Source organism: Pyrus communis, chromosome 8 (genome assembly GCF_963583255.1).
Source record: "Pyrus communis chromosome 8, drPyrComm1.1, whole genome shotgun sequence".
NCBI classification, from domain to species: Eukaryota; Viridiplantae; Streptophyta; class Magnoliopsida; order Rosales; family Rosaceae; genus Pyrus; species Pyrus communis.
In genome coordinates this window covers 26744858-26763159 of record NC_084810.1, presented here as the reverse complement: position 1 = coordinate 26763159, position 18302 = coordinate 26744858, and the positions used below count along the sequence as shown (strand labels likewise).

Below are 18302 nucleotides of genomic sequence, written 5' to 3'. Positions count from 1 at the left end.
CAAAAATAGTAGTAGGGCTCAATAGCATTGCTGAAACGGGACTACAGCTACAAGAATATAAACAGAAAGTCTTACATGAATTTTAAAAACCTCACAATGTGGTGAAGGTGAAAGCAAACAAGTTTTACAACGAGTTTTGTACAAATTTGTAAAATCCCTTGGAAACCGTGATAATGTCCACAATTTTTTTTGAGAAAAATACAAAATTGTTATTTTTGCGAAATATTTTCGATGATGATTAAGAGTCAATTTGAAAGGCAATTGAAAACGATTTTACCATTTATTGAGCCACAAATATATTTTTAATAGAATATGTAAGCCAAAAACTTAAAAATAAATTGAAAATTGTAGTGGGGCCCAAAACATTGCCGAAACAGAACTCTATCAACAAGAATATTAACAAAAAGTCTTACATGAATATTCAAAACCTCACGGTGCAGTTAAGGTTAAAGAAAATAGATTTTACGACGATTCTTAAATTTGCAAAATAGCTTGGAAATAGTGAAGGTTAGCCCACATTATTTTAGAAAAATGCAAAAATTTGTATTATGCGAAATATATTCTGTTAGATTAATATTAACTTTATAAGGCAATTGAAAGAGGATTTACCATTTATTCATCCACAAATCTATTTTTAATAGAATATTTAAGACGAAAAACTGAAAAATGAATGGACAAAAATAGTAGTGGAGCCCAAAACATTGCCTAAACGGGATTGCATCTACAATAATATCAATAATAAGTCTTATATGGATTCTTGAAACCTCATGGTGTTGTGAAGTGAAAGCAAGTAGATTTTACGACGATTTTTGTACAAATTTACAAAATCGCCTAGAAACTGTGATGGTTAGCCCATGTTTTTTTCGAAACAAGAAAATTTTTATTTTTGCAAAATATATTTTCGTCATGATTAAGAGTAACTTTATAGTGCAATTGAAAGTAGTTTCACTATTTACTAAGCTACAAATATATTTTTAATTGAATATTTCAAACGAAAATTGAAAAATAAATTGACAAAACTAGTAATAAGGCCCAAACAGTGCCAAAGTTGGACTCCATGCACAAGAATATCAATAAAAAAATCTTACATAAATTTTCAAAACATCACGGAGCAGTGAATATGAAAGCAAGTAGACGTTACAACAAGTTTTGTACAAATTTGCAAATTCACCTAGAAACCGTGATAGTTAGCCCACATTTTTTTATTTTTTTATTTTTTTTTAGAAAATGTCATTCTTATATTTTTGTGAGCCAAAAATGTATTTTTGATAGAATATTTAAGCTGAAAACTAAAAATAGATTGACAAAATTGTAGTGGGGCCCAAAACATTACCGAAACAGGACTTATCCACAAGAATATTAATAAAAGTCTTACAAAAATTTTCAAAAACTCATGGAGCAGTGATAGAAAATAGATTCTATGATGATTTTTGTACAAATTTGCAAAATTGCCTACAAACTGTGATAGTTAGCCCACGTTATTTTGGGGAAAATGTAAATTTTTTGTTTTTGCAAATATTTTCCGTCATGATTAAGAGTAACTTTATAAAGCAATTGAATTTTTTTGTTTGTCGAATATGGCAATTGAAATTGGTTTTACTATTTCTTGAGCCACAAATGAATTTTTATTAGAATATTTAAGTCGAAAACTTAAAACTAATGGACAAAAAAATGCAGTGATGCTCAAAACATTGGCGAAACGGGATTCCATCTACAAGAATATTAACAAAAAATCTTGCACGAATATTCTAATCCTCAAGGTGTGGTGAAGATGAAAGTAAATAGATTTGACGACAATTTTTATAAAAATTTGCAAAATCGCCAAGAAATCGTGATGGTTAGCCCACCTTTTTTTTTGAGAAAAATGCAAATTTTTTATTTTGTGAAATATATTCCGTCATGATTAAGAGTAACTTTATAAGGCAATTGGAAATGGTTTTACCATTTATTGAGCCACAAATGTATTTTTTGGAGAATATTCAAGCCCAAAACTTAAAAATAAATGGACAAAAATTGTAGTAAGGCCTAAAACATTGGCGAAACGAAATTGCATCTACAAGAATATTAACAAAAAGTCTTATATGAATATTCAAAACGTCACGATGCGGTGAAGGTGAAAACAAATAGATTTCACGATATTTTTTTTGTATAAATTTGTAAAATCACCTAGAAACCGTGATATGCGCTAATAATTATTTGGGTTGCATGTAGCTTGATATGAAACCTATTTACAAGTCGTGGATGCATTACAACAATCTACAATATAGAAGAATTGGTTCACTAGCTACTAATAGTACCGATACCTTTTAAGATAAAACTCAACACCGACATAGAATTATAATATTAGCGCTAATGAACCCAATATTTGGACTTGGGTGATTGAGCACAATATCAGTACTAAGTAGTGGGCTCATGCCGTTGCACAACAATTTGGTTACGTAGCCTCTTGCCTGGACTTGGAACTCAGATATCTTGAGTGAGAGCTGGGTATCCTTTCTTGTCATTTATATTAAGTTAATTATTTCAAAAAGCAAGAGTACCAAATGCATGTTCATTCATGCTGATCCACTTCTCTTATTTATCAACAAGCAGAGGTCACATAGTATATTTATGATGTTTGAGATACTAATTTATGGACGAAGAGTACTCTATATTGATACTAAATGGAGCCTACCGCATCTATGAATTAACCGCTCTACAATTCTTCCGAATTTGTCCACTCAGACCAGTAAGTGGCCTAATATTTCCCATCTTGATCATGGACTTAACAAAGTCATCAAAGAAAAGCTTAGGGTTTCTTCTGTAGCTGTCAACAAGAGTTCTGGTCATCATTGAAACGGATTCATCACTACTAAATAGAATTTGGTCAGAACGAAGAAGACCCCTTCCATCGAGTAAGCTCTGGAAGTAGTGGTTGTCAAATAGATCATTCGAATTTTGATCAAGCACCGTTACTTCGTTGCCATCGCCATTCACAAGACATACATGTTTCAAATCAGATAGCATGGTTTTTTCCTTTGTACTATCTGGACCTCCAGTGTTCGAGAAGTTCCAGAGTCTTTTGCTGAAAGTGGCACACCTTGCTCTTCCAATTGTATGGGCACCTATGTACACGCATGATGAGCAAAGGGAATGAGTACACAAAGGAGGATAGGGCACTACATTTTAGATATAGGGATAAGTTTACACACACACACACACACACACATATTATATTATATATACATCTATATATATACACTACTAGAGAGTTTGACCCAATATAATTTCATTTTTAGGACTCCCCAATTCCTTTGTGAAACCCCAATACCAATCAAGTTTGACTCTCAAATGCAAAATGCATACAAGCACGCCAACACAAAACGAAACAAGAATCTCAGTCGTTTCTAATATATTAGCAAAGATAGAAATTGCAACCATTCCTATAATTATATAGGCTTTTTTGTTATGTACCTGACAAGGAGACCACGTCTGTGACATTGAGTCCAACATTGCCAAAGTTTGAAATTATTGTCTCCAATGTGTCATATTGAGAAGGAATGGCAAGATTAGCTCCTCTTTGATTTGGCACCAGTCCATCCCTTCTTCCCAGTTAAACTTTCCACGACGGGCCTCCACTCTGCACATTGTCATGCCCTTAGATTCATCCATCACGTCCGTTCTTCCATATACTAATTATATGAATCTCGAACCTCTACATTTAGAGGCCGTTTTCGCTACATGCTGCCTAATGACCTTTGCCACGTTTAATGATTTATCTAAACTAAGAGGGTGGGGGAGTGAGCAAAGCCTCACAATGGGCTAACAATAATGTAGTTTAAATTCGTATTTGTCACGTTAAATTAAATGTGATGTAATATATTGTAATTACTTACTTGAGCTCTTTTCTGACAAAACAACAGCTAACTAGTTGTTTTTTAGTTGAGCTAGTTGCATTTGAAGAAAGTTAGGGTTCCACTACAAAACTAATTGGCTATAGAGAGAGTAGCCCAACTTACTTATAAGTTTAGCACATAGACAACAAAAAGCGGGTGATGTAGAGCAAGTGTGGCCATTGGCTTCACATGCGGGACAACCTGCTCTGATACCATGAAAAAAGTTGGGGATCCACTATAAAACCAATTGGTTATATGGGTAGTAGCCCAATTTACTTATAAGTCAATATGACAAGGTTCCTCCTCCCATCAATGTTGGATTCATTCTTCACAACATCTATTATGGGTTGGTCAGATGTTGGAGGGAATAAAAAATCATCCCTTGTTCAGATTTGACTTCCTATTCGATTTGGGCTCATGACTCACCTAATTTTGTCATTTACTACGTTGCATCGGCAATTTAAGATAACAAACTATTGACACTTCAAAAATCTAATTATGCACCCTCCTCATAAGAGTATTTTTCTTTCTAAAACTATAAAGTTTAGAGTGCACAGTTAAATTTTTTTAATACCAATAACAATTCCCTTTAAGATATTAAGATATTTTTTATATTTTGTTTCTCTAATTCGTTTTCTATTTGAACTCCTAGACCTTCTAGTACCAAGAGGCATAATATAAACATCTTTAGGGTGCTAGGGGTATGTTTGAGGTTTCCTCATTTCTCTAATAGATTCCTGCAAAATAATGGGTTTCATACCTTCTCTTTGGCATGTTGGGTCAGAATCTAACCCACTACCTTATTAATTTGAGAAACTAAAGATGAAAACTTACCAAGAGTACAGAATCTCGGGCGATCAGAGCTAATATATCAGCACAAGATACAACTCCACTACATGCACTCCACAGCATTTTTGACTTTGTCTGCCACTTCAAATCCTCTTGTTGAGTTCAAATTTGAAGTGGCAAATTTCTCACTGTTACGTCCATCCAATAGAATGGATGCATCACAGCCCTAATTAAGGTCAAATTACGTGAAAATATGATTCGGATGAAATCATAAAGGCCTGTAAAAAAAAAAAAAAATTGTCAGAAATTTCTGAACTCACATTCACAAAGCAATCGAGAAAGTGAAGCTGAAGCAACGAAGCTGCCATTCGCATTTCGTTCTTTACAGCATCTATAACCTCCTTCCTGACTATTTTACAACGATCTGGACATGTCTGCTTATAGAAATCTGCAGAAAGATCAGACTTCACAGCTAAACATAACATGAAACATTTATGAGCAAAAATAAGCTATTATAGTCCATAGATCAATTTTTCATGGTTGTTTAGTGAAGGCCAAGGATGAAGAGATAAATTTGAAGTTCTATTAGTAGCCAAAGTTCAAGCAGCTAAATTGAAATTGCATAAACCCCAATCCATAGATGAATTAGTGCACTAAATGTTTGGCCAATCAAAAAGTGACAAAGCTGTAAGATTTCTGATTATTGGATTGCAATCATATAAACTTGTACCATGGAAAATGTGAGACAATGAATCAAAGTAAAACATTTGGAAAGCAATAAGGGTTCAATAATTCAAGGAACTTTGCTAGAATTCCGTGATACAATCATTAAGTTGCCGATGCACCAAGAATGTTGAATAGTTAGAATTTTCTAATATTGTGTTTGGAGGAGTGGCTTTAAAGTACAGAAGGATTTTAGATTCGATTGTTAAAATTGTACAACAAAAACATTAGCAATAAACTAAAACTATAAAGCTGCTATTAGAACACTACATATATTCCAAACATATTTTAGCACAAGTTCTATCGTACTTTAAATTTTGAATTCTCTTGTCCAAACACACCATAAAGGACTAAAGACATAGTCAGGAACAAGTTAGTATTGACATTATAGAGTACTCAACTATTCACAGGATAAGATTATGCAAACAATCAAATGCAGATAATTTTTTTGGTGTGATTAATTGTCGCATGTCACACTGTATTACTATCGTCACATGTCACATTATATTACTAATCCAGCTTATTATAACATATAATAATGTACACAAAATATCAACATTAATATCTACCCATATTATTATACTTGAACTAGAAGTAATAATCTTCCATGACAGTGGTTGTTACATCCAAAATATTTTGCAATCAAATTGTGATCAATTGTACGTTTTATACTGTTAAAGCATCCAACACCAATCCAATTAAACATAATTTCTAGGTTAAAGCCAGATTTTCAACCAAAACATTTAAGAATTAGAAAGGAAAAGTAGAAAAAGATCTTAAAAAAATAAAAAGAAAATGTAATATATGGCGCCAATTCATCAAACAAAAGTAACAGCAGACACATGTAGATATATCCACAGTATATCAGTTTGGACGTGTCTGATGGATAACTTGCCACGTGGCTAAGACCGAAGATATTAGTCTGGTTACACTCATGAGCCTCTCAGCCTCTGCTTCTTCAATCTTTGGTCACCAATGGCGGCAGCAGCAGCAAATCTAACAAACCTGAGAAGCTTCCATTATTGGCGCCAAAAACCCACATTCTCACCATCGCCACCAACTCTTCCCTTCTACAGAAACTCTTCAGCTTCAAGTGCAGGCCGTACAAAGACGTTGACGAAAGTGTTGACTCAAGAAGAAGTTTCGTTTACGGAGCAAGAGAACTCTCTCGTCGAAGCCCTCATCGGAATCCAAGGCCGAGGCCGCTCTGCTTCTCCTCAGCAACTCACCGTAGCACTTCTCTCTGCTTCACCTTTTAAAATATCCTGTAATGTTTTTGAGATTTTTTTGAAGAAAATTGATTGAACGAGAATTGCTAATGCTTTTGTAGGATGTTCAAAATGCTGTGAATGTTCTTGAAGGTTTACAAGGCGTTCCTGACCCGGTTCGTCATCGTTGTTATATTAAAATTCCAAACAGATGCATATATGTGCTTTTGAGAAATACGCGCAATAAAATACCGGCCACAAAGTTTTAATCAAAAGTAGAACTAAGAGACGCTACACTGATAATAAGTCATATAGTTTCTTTTTCGTTTCTCTTGGGTTTTATTTTTTATGTAAAGTTTATAATCGGTTATATTTGTGCATATTTCCGTGTATGCTTAATTTATAAAGGGTCTCGTTAAATATATTTATAGGAATATTGAATTTGTATGTTTTGTTATGTATGCAGACAAGTTCTAGTTTAATTGAAGGACGCTGGCAATTGATGTTTACTACAAGACCTGGAACTGCCTCTCCAATCCAAGTATGACCTTATCAACTAAAGCTTTTTCCCCCCTTGTAAATGATTATAATTTTTCTTTCTTATAAAATTAAGAAATTATAAGGGAATATGGTCTGTTTAATTTCTTTCAAATCATTCATCCGAAGAATCAAATTGTTATTTGTTGTGCATTCCTGTAAACTGCTATCGCAAATTTGAAAATTGCAAAAAACTTGGTTTCTTTTGCACTATGTTTTGGATTTCCTTACAAACTTGAAATCATCCACCCTAGCTATGTGACAGATGAACACAGGTAATCCATTGTATATGTAAAGGTATGGATCCTTTATTGAAACCAATTTTGCTTAAGACAATTGGTCTGGCTGATACTCTAAACAATTTGAAAGTGGCATTAAGTTTGAATCATGCTTCTAAAATTTTGCAGAGGACGTTTGTGGGGGTTGACTTCTTTAGCGTATTTCAAGAGGTATATCTTAGGACAAGTGATCCACGCGTATCGAATATCGTCAAATTCTCTGATGCAGCAGGTGAACTAAAAGTAGAGGTACGACCTGCTATCTCCCTAACTCCTAAATATCATCACATATATCTTCTCAAAAGCACAAAAGAGTTACTACCATAGTACCATTCGGTTGTTATCTTTAGCCACCTTTGATTCTAGTAAAAAATGTTGTCATAGTATTTTCTTTTCACTTATGCATTCTCTATTTTCTTTTCACGCAGGCAGCAGCATCAATAAAAGATGGGAAACGAATCCTCTTTCAGTTTGACAAAGCAGCATTTTCTCTTAAATTTTTACCGTTTAAGGTTCCATATCCAGTTCCATTCAGACTTCTCGGAGATGAGGCAAAGGGCTGGTTGGATACCACATACTTGTCTGAATCTGGAAACCTTCGTATCTCAAGAGGAAATAAGGTAATCGGCACTTTGTTGCTTAGTAGTATAAAGATTTTAATACATTCTGTACTGTATTTCACATCAGTAATATTAACACATAGTCAGAGACTTTCAATTAATTGCTTAAATCTTAAAAATGAGTTGCTTATAGCTAAGGATATCCATAAGTATCTTTGTAGTGCAGGGAACTACATTTGTGCTGCAAAAGAAAACTGAACCTAGGCAAAGATTGCTGTCAACAATCTCCACGGGTACAGGAGTTAAAGAGGTGATGTTTCCAATTCAATTTTCTCAAGTTGCATGCCTAAGAAGATTTTGCCTTGTTGATATGGTCTCCTGCAACCCCATTTCTTCTATCACAGGCAATCGATGAGTTCATCTCGTTAAATCAGAACATGGGTGATCTAGAGCTCCAAGACGGGGAGTGGGAAATGATATGGAGTTCACAGGTAATCTCATGCTTATAAATTGGCCATAGAGTGTTTTTATGTTGCCTTTTACAGATATCCTAGCGGCGTGGGAAGTGGAAAAGACACTGAGAGACTTAAATTTGGTGTGACTAAACCACTTAGAATTTTTTTTGCATACAATTTTCACTCGCCTCTCATATGTGGCAGGAAGAGACAGATAGTTGGTTAGAGAATGCAGCCAATGGTCTAATGGGAAAGCAAGTAAGCGAAACTTTATAGCTTCTATTTTCGACAGATTTCTTTCATTCTCTTTACTATTTTCTTCTTCTAAAAAAAATGTAATGCTGTGATTATAGATTGTCAAGAAAGATGGACAAATAAAGTTTGTGGTTGATACCTTACTTGGACTCAAATTCTCCATAACTGGCACATTCGTGTAAGTTTCTCATTACTTGGAATTTATGGTAGTACTGCTGTATTGTGAAAGCCTGATTTTTACATTCTCCATCACGTTGACAGGAAAACTGGCAGCAGAACATATGATCTTACAATGGATGACGCGGCCATCATCGGTGGTCAGTTTGGGTATCCTGTAGAGCTAGAGAGCAAGTTCGAACTTGAGATACTGTAAGATATCTCATTTTGTTATTCATAATTCATGTACTTATTTCCTCAAGATTTTGATTATCTGGAATCCCTTTTCTATGCATATATCTACTCACACTGTATGCTGCAGGTATAGCGATGACAAGATCAGAATTACACGGGGGTATAGAAAAATCGTTTTCGTGTATTTACGAACAGATGGTGTTGAACAGAACTAAGCTGGTCTAACCGAACAGATATAAGATCTAAGTTTCAAGCGACGCAAATTTGCTTCTTGTAGTTCCTTGTGTTGGTAAATATATAAGCACACCCAGATTATTTTGAATGTTTGATTGTAACTCTGAGAAAAAATACATACATATATATTAGCATTAATGTCTTGACATGTATTCTTGGCTATTTTTTGCCTTATCGTAACATCAAATGTAATTATGAAATTAATCGTATCCCAGATATGTTTTACTCTGGTAAGAATTCGAAATTAATTGTATCCCAAATATGTTCTACTCTCTGGTAAGAATTCATTTATGTTACAGTGAAAAAGTTTTATGAGGAATGATTTTGAGCACGTCTGATTTTCTCCTTTTAAACTTTATTTTTGTCTGTTTTGATTTATTCAATTTAAAAGCAAAAAATAAATAGAAGTGTGCATGAGGAGAAAATAGTTGTGCATAAATCACTTCCATCGTTCTTTACTATTCGAGCTTGGTATTTTGGTATTTATATGCTAGGGCTCGGATTACTTATTCAGTACTTCTATGTTCTAAACAAATCAGCAAAATTCTCTCACAAAAAAGGGTACTAAAAAAGAAATATATCTCGTCAATAGAATCCCCCACCAAATATCATGGCACAATAAAAACCCAACTTTATAGAAAAACGGTCATCATATACCCTTCCACCCCCACCCCTCATGAAAGTGTCTTAGAAGCAATTAATTATTTGATTACTTGGATCCCAGGTAATCAAGAAAAAAAAAACTTGCCTGAATTCATTCATTCTCGTTGCAAAACCTTCCACATTCAATCAACCTAGATTTGGACTTCAATATCTTCTGAAACCCTAGATTGTTTTGGTTGTTAATCAACCTAGATTTGGACTTTAATGTCTTCTGAAACCCTAGATTGTTTTGGTTCTCTTTAAATTCAAAGGCTGTACTTCTTTTGCTCACTTTTTTCTTAAAACCACAATTCGGAGGGTTCTTCGAGCACCTGGTAAGTGTCCTATTTGCTTAAACAAACCTTTTTCACAATTGTTTTCATCCACAAATCGGTACGCGTTTGTTTTGCATTTGTTTAGTTTTGATTTCTAACACTGCTTGAAGGGTTTGATTACACTGGAGAAAGTAATAACGTTCTGCTCATATTTCTGATAAATTTGGAAAATATATTTGTCACTAAAGGTTGATTTTTTTTCCTTCTTATTGTCTTCGACTGTATCGAGAATTGATATTTATCTGTTATTTTTTTTTAGTGAAACGATAGCTTTAGTAAGTTAAATGTTAGATTAGTTATTGACAGGGTTCAAACCCACGCCGTCATGCAAGAGCACAACACATTTCCACCACTGTGGTAAAGGGTCACTTGCAATATATTTATCTGATATGAAATCGATATGTGGTTATATTCCAAACATTTGAATACCAATAATGTTATTCTTACCATATTTTTGTACCACAATTGTATATCACCTTAGCTGGCATCTGATGTAAACAGTCACATCATCTAAATTAATTAGCATTTAATTTCAAAATGTTAATCAATAATTAATAAAAATAGGGAATTGTTATTGGCACTCCAAAAATCTCATTCTACACTCGAAACTTTCTATATTTGGAAAGAAAAATACACATGTAAGGAGTGTAGAATGAGATTTTTGGAGTGCCAATTACACTTCCCTAAAAATATTATTAATTAAATGATGATGAGGAATCTCCTTCTTCCACCTAAGATTATTTAAGTGTTTTAATTAATAAAAAAATTGAAATTAAATGATGTAGCTTGTCCAACTCATATGACACCTAATGGTTGATATGGGGAATTTTTATTAGCACTAAAAATCATCATGCGCTTTTCCGTCGTTTAGTTTACTAAGAAGGAATGTAGGTGATGTTTTTGGAATGTCAATAACAACTTCCTTTAATTGATTAAACCAGTTTACGGTTTTTGCAGTGTGAAGTGTGAACAATGTTGGCTCCGCAAAATGCGCCAAAGAAGGAAGATTTTTCCCTCAAGGAGATTAAGCCAAAAATCACTGGCAAGGCAGCCAATACGTCAGGCCCGTCGACCACCTTCGACTTGGTGGAGCAAATGCAGTATCTGTATGTGAAGATTGAGAAAGTCAGAGGTTTGCCGCCAGCATGTCACCCGTACATTGAAGTGAACATTGGGAACTACAAGGCAACCACACAGCACTTGGAGAACAATAACCAAGTGTTTGCTTTCAAAAGAGACAAACTTCAGAGCAATAAAGTGGATATTTTGGTGAAGGACAAGGCTGCTGTGGTTGGAGATGGAACCATTGGCAAGTTTGATTTCGCTGTTAATGAAGCTCAAATGAGAATTCTTCCTAATAGTCCATTCGCGTCACAGTGGGTTAGGCTGAAGGACGAAAAGGAGTTAAGGGGAGCAGAATTGTTGCTTGCCTACTGGATGGGGGCACAGGCTGATGGTGCATTTAACGAACCGTATTATGCTGACACGGCCTCAGTAGTAAGCGGTTATGGTGTTTCGGAAACGCATCCCAAAATGTATGACTTTTATTATAAGCTTTGGTACCTTAGAGTTAATGTGATTCAAGCTGAAGATCTGGTGTTCAGAGGCATGAATAACGGAAGGCCACGGGAGATCTTTGTCAAAGCTGGTGTTGGGAGTTGGGTTTTGAGAACTAAGGCTTCGCAAACTAAGACCGATAATCCTATGTGGAATGAAGATTTAATGTTTGTTGTGGCAGAAAAGTTTGAGGACGATTTGATTGTGAGCGTGGAGGAGAAGGCGGATAGTATGGGAGGAAGTTTTACGTTAGGTAGTTGCAAGATTCCTTTGGGGAATATCGCGAAGAGGAATAATGCTGCAGCGGCTACTGCTGTGAAATATAACCTTGAGATGATGGAAAAACTGGAGGGGAAGGTGAAGTTTGCTAGTAAGATTCAGATGAGGGTCTCTTTGGACGGCGGATACCATGTTCTTGATGAGCCTGCTCACTCTATTAGTGATTATAGGCCATCAGCAAAGGCATTGTGGAAGCCGAAAATTGGGGTTCTAGAACTGGGAATCATAAGCGCTTCTACACTGAAACCAGTGCAGCCTAAGAATCGCGTTGATGCGTACTGCGTGGCAAAATATGGGCCGAAGTGGGTGAAAACAAGGACGGTTGTTGATAGCCGTGATCCAAAGTGGAATGAACAATACAATTGGGATGTCTATGATGCATGTACTGTCATTACTGTTGCAGTTTTTGACAACAATCATTTGGAAAGCTGGGATAAAGCCGGCAGGGCTATGGATTTACCCATTGGGAAGGTAAAGATTCGGCTATCAACTCTCGAAGCTGGTAAGATATACAAAAACTCTTTTCCACTAATGGTTCTGCAGCCTTCTGGATTGGACAAGAAGGGTGAAATCCAATTGGTGGTGAGATTTTCGGTTGACAGTATGCTTAACACGCTGTGGACCTATACGCAGCCTCTGATGCCGAAAATGCATTACCTTCAGCCACTCTCTGTGGATCAGATGTCTATATTATTGCAACAGGCGGCCGATGCTATTGCGTTGAAGTTGAGCAAGTCTGAGCCACCCATAAGGAGAGAGGTTGTGGATTATGTGTTGGATGTGAAGGCCCGTTCGTGGAGCCTTCGAAGAGCCAGAGTCAATTTCGAGAGGATCGTCAAAGTTTTGGATGTTTTCTTTTGGCTAATCAAAAAGTTTGATCAAGCACGCAGTTGGACTAACCTGTGGATATCTATACCGGTTCTCGTTGCGTTCACTATCTTGGTTGTTTGGCCTCGGACGCTTATCTATACTCTAATCGTAGCATTGGTCTACTGCGTTTTCGCAGGGATTCGAAGTTACCCGAATAGGCCTAAACAAATTCCTCACATAAACATCGAATTGTCTCATCTCCATACAGCTCTTCCAGATGTTCTGGATGAAGAGTTGGATCCGTTTCCAACAAGAAGGACCGACGTCGAGACTCTGAGAAGAAGATATGATCGGCTTCGAAGTATTGGATTGAATATCCAGACACTGCTCGGTGACATAGCAACTCAAGGGGAAAGGGTGCAATCTTTGCTTAGTTGGAGGGATCCAAGAGCCACATCTATGTTTGTTATCTCCTGTGTTATTGCTGTCTTCATACTTTCAGTTGTTCGTTTTGATGCTATTGTTTTTCTCGCCGGAGGGTACGTGTTATTGCCGCCAATTTTCCGCACCAGATTCCCGGTGTACCCCCAGAACTTGCTCAGAAGGATGCCAGCGAAGACGGATATCTTTGTCTGAGGAGCTTGAGACGGAAAACTTCCGAACCTACTTTGCAAACAATTGTTCCAATTTCTTGCTTGGTTTTTGTTTCATATCTGTACTTCTTTCATGTGCTAATGTTCCTGTGTTAGAATCTAATCGTCCGAGAGGCCTCGGCTCGGCCTCGCGTCGATCATTTCTAAACAAGTTTGAACAGATTTAGCTTTATATTTTTGTTGCCCGAATGAGAAAGAAAATATGTCAATCGCTTATTCGAATAAACTCGTGAAACTACGAAGAACAAAAGACGAATTCTTGACATTATAACTGTAATTTTCTGGCAAACAGTACAACTACATTACATTTTCGGGTTTAGTCCTAATAAACGTTATTGACGTGGAGGCATGGGAAGTAAAAACTAAGAAAATGAACCACCGGGAAATCTACTGAGGCTGAGAAGAGCCGCTCCAAGGAGTTTTCGACCGAACCAAAGACAGCTTTGATGTGTGGATGCAAGGCAGTCAGTCCATTTGAGCTTCACATTTGCACTCCCACCAAACATAGCGTGCATCAAGAAAACAATGTTGCCGGTGACACAAGGAGCAGAACATCTTTCACAACAGACCGTTATTTCACCGTAAGCAATTCCACGAGCTTTCACCAGACCATTATTTCACCGTAAGCAATTCCATCAGCTTCCTGAAGCTATTGTTCCTACATAGGACCAATATGACCAACCAAAACACGACTAAATGAGTAATGCCTGCAGATTCTAAGCTTTCATGGAACTCATTTAATGGAGATGATGAAATATTCAACATCCAAACAGTAACGACAGAGGACCATTTATAATGTCAGATTAAAAGTTTACTGAAGAAAAAAGAGTTCCTCAAATACAAAGAATAGTAAAAGGAATTGAGCATTTTCCGTCCATATGACTGATGAGGTGCCAAAAAATACTAGCAAATGGGCTTACCATCAATAAGCTAGATGCAACCCTAAGTTTGACCCTCACGTCAGATTAGTGAAAACTTTTCATAAATACATTACATCTGTACCTGTACCCTCAAAGATGTTTCGAGTAACGAAGAGCTTTGCTCAGAGAAGCCATCCTCTCGTACATTAGAACCATTTGCAGAACATTGCCTAACAAAAGAAGTTGCATGACTACTAACATGATGCAAAAAGAACAGAGCAATCTGTTGAAGAAAAATTGAGGGAATTAGAGAAACCTGAATGAGCAGCACTGTTGATTTCAAAGTAATGCATGCACTGAAAAGAACAGCAATGAAGCAGCTTTATCAAAACTAACAATCAAGCCTTTTCTCTAGCAGACGTCCACTTGTATTGGTTTTCAGCATCAATGCTTCCCAAAATCGGCAAAAGTGCACATATGCCTTCTTCGAAGATGCTAGAGATTTCAAACTGCGCATTTGGAACCACCCTCACAGGCGATACAGAAGATTGAAGCAAGGAGTGTAAGTCACTTCAAATGAACATAATAGTGAACCACAAGGAAAGCTTCTAACCAGCAGCCCACAGATGCTAAGTTTTGACAACGAAAAATTGTTCCATGTACACACACTCGCACGCGCGCAAGCACACAATCTAAAATCAATTTTGAGACAACCCTGTCTTAAATCATAAAATTTCAAGTGTAGGTGAACATTTACAATTACATAATCAGCAGTCTTGCCTGTATAGGATGAATATAAAAAAATTCTCTTTGGATCACTGTCAAGAATTGCAAATACAGAATTAAAATTTACCAAGTCATAGTTGCTACACGTCAGTTGACACATTCGACTACGTCAGTGTAATCTAGTAGAAGAAGACTACTTATCACATAACCGAGAATGCAGCTGATTAAACAGAAGTGCAAATATTTCAGTAAGCTTTAAGTACTCATATTAACACTTAAAATAACAGATATTTTATGAAACAATAAGCAAAATCATCTAACAAAAAAAGGTTTGCAAGACATTAGGAAATTGAACATTGGATACATAATAGGATTTAGATCAACCCTAACAAATGCATAGGTTCATTTCAAACTTTATAGCGAGTACATGCAGCGATACAGAGACATATCCTTTTAACAGAATGAACCTTACAACTAACTCTAACACCCCAACCCAAGGAGACATAAAACCTACACCCTAATCCCTACAGATATTATTAGGTCGGAATGGGGCAGAAAATTGAGAACACCAACAGTTCATCCTCTCTTTCCCACCAACACACTGAAAATGAAAATACAAAGAAAGAAATGAAATATAATGCGAATCTACATAGAGTGCATATATCCAGATGTTTCACAACCGATGACTGAAAGGGTACTGTTTATCTGTTCAGTAACAACTTACATTAACGCGGGACAGATCAGTCACCGTCGCCAATGCTCTTCTCCAGGCACGCAATTCCCATTTCCTCATCCTTCTTTGCATTCATCTCACCCTGCATTATCTCAGTCTCATTCTTGATCTCAACTTCATCTTTCACCATCTTATCTTCAACCTCATTTTTATTTCCAATTACTTTTTCTGGAGTAAGCTCGCTCTTAAATTCCTCAATCTCTTCGTTACCTACAAACTCATTTCTTGTTTCATCTTTCACCTCATTTTCCTTTAGAATCATTTCATTGGGTACATATTCTTCCATACCTACATCTACATCCCTAGCACTTTCATTCTCGGCCAATGCGCCAACACTTCTACTTCCTCCATCTCTCAACACATAATCTACCATCTCAGGATTGTTCTCACCCTCCATACCCATATGGGGCGCGTCCGACCCTCCATCACTATCATTTTCAAATGCATTTTCCACCACCTCTTCATTGACATCCCCCATCACATGGCACCTCCTCTCAATGAACTGCATCCGCCTCCTCAAATCCGCCAACTCCCTCTCCATCAAGAAAAGCCTCTCCTTCAATGTCAGATTCTCCTCCTCCAATTGAGCTATATGCGTATCCTGATCATCCACTCTATTCTCCAAAGCATTGTTATACTCAACCCCACTGTAATTCGGGTACACCATCTCAAACCTACTCAAATCATGGTCCAACCTCCTCTCCACCTCCACATGCTCCTCCACATCACTCTCGCTCGATCCACCACCACCCTCATCATCATCATTTCCAGGCGACCGAAGCCGAATCAACCCTTTCATCGACCCATACCCATCAACACCCCACTCCTCTTTCGCCATATCCCCCAAGACTTCCCGTGAAGGCGAGAACATGGGTGTGGGCAGAACAGCCGGAGTCACCGGATAAGGCGAAACTAGTGAGGCTATACCGCCGGCCTTCTTCGCACGAATAATATACGATGTCGTGTTCCTTGGGGCGTAAGGCGCAAACCTATTGTTAAACTTCTTTTTCGGATAAAATTTCCGGGCTTTCATTCGATTCTGAGACTGTAACTCATGAAGCGTCGGGGGTATGTATCCTCCTCCTCCACCTCCTCCTCCTCCTCCGCTTGTCTGACCACTCAATGGCAAATTGGGGACATTCTTGTCCATTCTCCTCTTATCTCCGCCTTTCTTTCCCTTCCAATTGTTGCGTCCAACATTCGACGGCGGCGGCTTTTGGGCGGCGAACTGAGGCTGCGGCTGAGGCCAAGCCTTGTAGTTCCGATTCATCATCATAGGCTGAGACTGACTCTTCATCATCATCAACTGAGATTGCTGCTGCTGCTGTTGCTGCTGAACCGCCAGGGATTGAGAAGACGGCGCCATCATCTGCTGCAGCGTCTGACTCATCATCTGCGGGGGCGGCTGGCTCATCACTTGAGCTTGGCTCAAACTCATCATCGGTGGCGCTTGATTCATCAGCTGTGACTGATCGTTCATCGTTTCCCCCAATTTCGAAGGAAACTCCACAAACCCTAAATTCCCAAATCTCACAAATTCAAACAAACTCGTCCGTTTCCAATCCAATTCCGATCAATCAAAACCGCCAATCAGATCGCACAAAAACCCCCAAATTTCAAGATCGAAACCCTCAAAATCCGATTAATTCCAATCCAATGTCTCGATCTTAAACCTCCCACACAGAAATGATTGAAATTTTTCCTTTTAAAAAAATTAAATTAAAAAAAATCAGGAGGAAAATTCGAAGAATTTGATTTTCTAATTTTTCTTGATTACGATTTGATTTCTGTTTCTCTCTCTAGCAATTTCGAGAGCTCTCGATCGAATCGAAGCCGTTGTCAGGAGGCCGAACTGTGACCGTGGGGATGTATATGTAGGGGGTGATTGCGGCCTGTGGATCGTTGGATCCGAATTTTAGATATGGAGGGCCCAGATGGACTGGTACGTGTCAGTTGGACATTATTCTGAGATCTGGCGGGCGGCATTTTTCTTTTACAACAAATAGTATAATTTGGTACACAATGAAAGACCAAATATAGGATTTTTTTTATTTATAAAATTTACTACAACGGAGGGGTGAGCTTCGAACTAGAATGTAAGGTAGAAATTCAAAAGAATTTAGAACTTTAGATGCATAAATATAAACTCAACAGTTTATGCATTACGATATTGGACCATATACAATTGCATATGAATTATTATTACTTATCTAAGATTGATTTAGATAGATTGTCCTAAAATCTTTTAATTTCAAGCATTCTCATTCTGTATATTTATATTTTTTTACTTATTTTCGTTAGCGTTTTGCTTATTCAATTTTTCAAAAACAGGTTGTATAAATATTTTAATTTTGAAAATCCCGGGACGTGATTGTCGACCTTGTGACTTCTTTATATAGTATAATTGTCTAAATATAAAATATTATTGAACGTTGTCACTCG

General features: G+C 37.0%; 3 protein-coding genes and 1 pseudogene across 3 annotated transcripts; 2 read left to right on the top strand and 2 right to left on the bottom strand.

The window, feature by feature from the left end:
• Window positions 1–2679: 2679 nt before the first annotated feature.
• On the bottom strand, window positions 2680–5149 carry LOC137741452 (peroxidase N-like; annotated as a pseudogene).
• Window positions 5150–6346: 1197 nt separating this feature from the next.
• LOC137743397 (probable plastid-lipid-associated protein 12, chloroplastic) lies at window positions 6347–9550 on the top strand. The gene is made up of 11 exons (XM_068483279.1): window positions 6347–6617; window positions 6718–6771; window positions 7062–7136; window positions 7540–7659; window positions 7839–8030; window positions 8197–8280; window positions 8375–8461; window positions 8630–8683; window positions 8779–8858; window positions 8942–9049; window positions 9159–9550. Exons 1-11 carry the CDS (start codon window positions 6363–6365, stop codon window positions 9244–9246), a joined length of 1197 nt encoding a protein of 398 aa, XP_068339380.1. The 5' UTR covers window positions 6347–6362; the 3' UTR covers window positions 9247–9550.
• Window positions 9551–11214: 1664 nt separating this feature from the next.
• Window positions 11215–14536, top strand: LOC137743450 (FT-interacting protein 3-like). Its single transcript, XM_068483341.1, has one exon. It carries the CDS (start codon window positions 11215–11217, stop codon window positions 13522–13524), a length of 2310 nt encoding a protein of 769 aa, XP_068339442.1. The 3' UTR covers window positions 13525–14536.
• A 906-nt stretch (window positions 14537–15442) lies between these two features.
• LOC137743451 (uncharacterized) lies at window positions 15443–17687 on the bottom strand. The gene has a single exon (XM_068483342.1). It carries the CDS (start codon window positions 17338–17340, stop codon window positions 15868–15870), a length of 1473 nt encoding a protein of 490 aa, XP_068339443.1. The 5' UTR covers window positions 17341–17687; the 3' UTR covers window positions 15443–15867.
• Window positions 17688–18302: the final 615 nt, after the last annotated feature.

What these genes read in the sequence shown, in the direction of transcription:
- LOC137743450 (XM_068483341.1), top strand. Translation starts at nt 11,215, where the DNA reads ATGTTGGCTCCGCAAAATGCGCCAAAGAAGGAAGATTTTTCCCTCAAG.
- LOC137743451 (XM_068483342.1), bottom strand. Translation starts at nt 17,340, where the DNA reads ATGAACGATCAGTCACAGCTGATGAATCAAGCGCCACCGATGATGAGT.
- LOC137743397 (XM_068483279.1), top strand. Translation starts at nt 6,363, where the DNA reads ATGGCGGCAGCAGCAGCAAATCTAACAAACCTGAGAAGCTTCCATTAT. An exon ending in CGGGTACAGGAGTTAAAGAG is followed by an intron (nt 8,281 to 8,374) that starts GTGATGTTTCCA and finishes CTTCTATCACAG; the next exon opens with GCAATCGATGAGTTCATCTC. An exon ending in TCCATAACTGGCACATTCGT is followed by an intron (nt 8,859 to 8,941) that starts GTAAGTTTCTCA and finishes TCACGTTGACAG; the next exon opens with GAAAACTGGCAGCAGAACAT.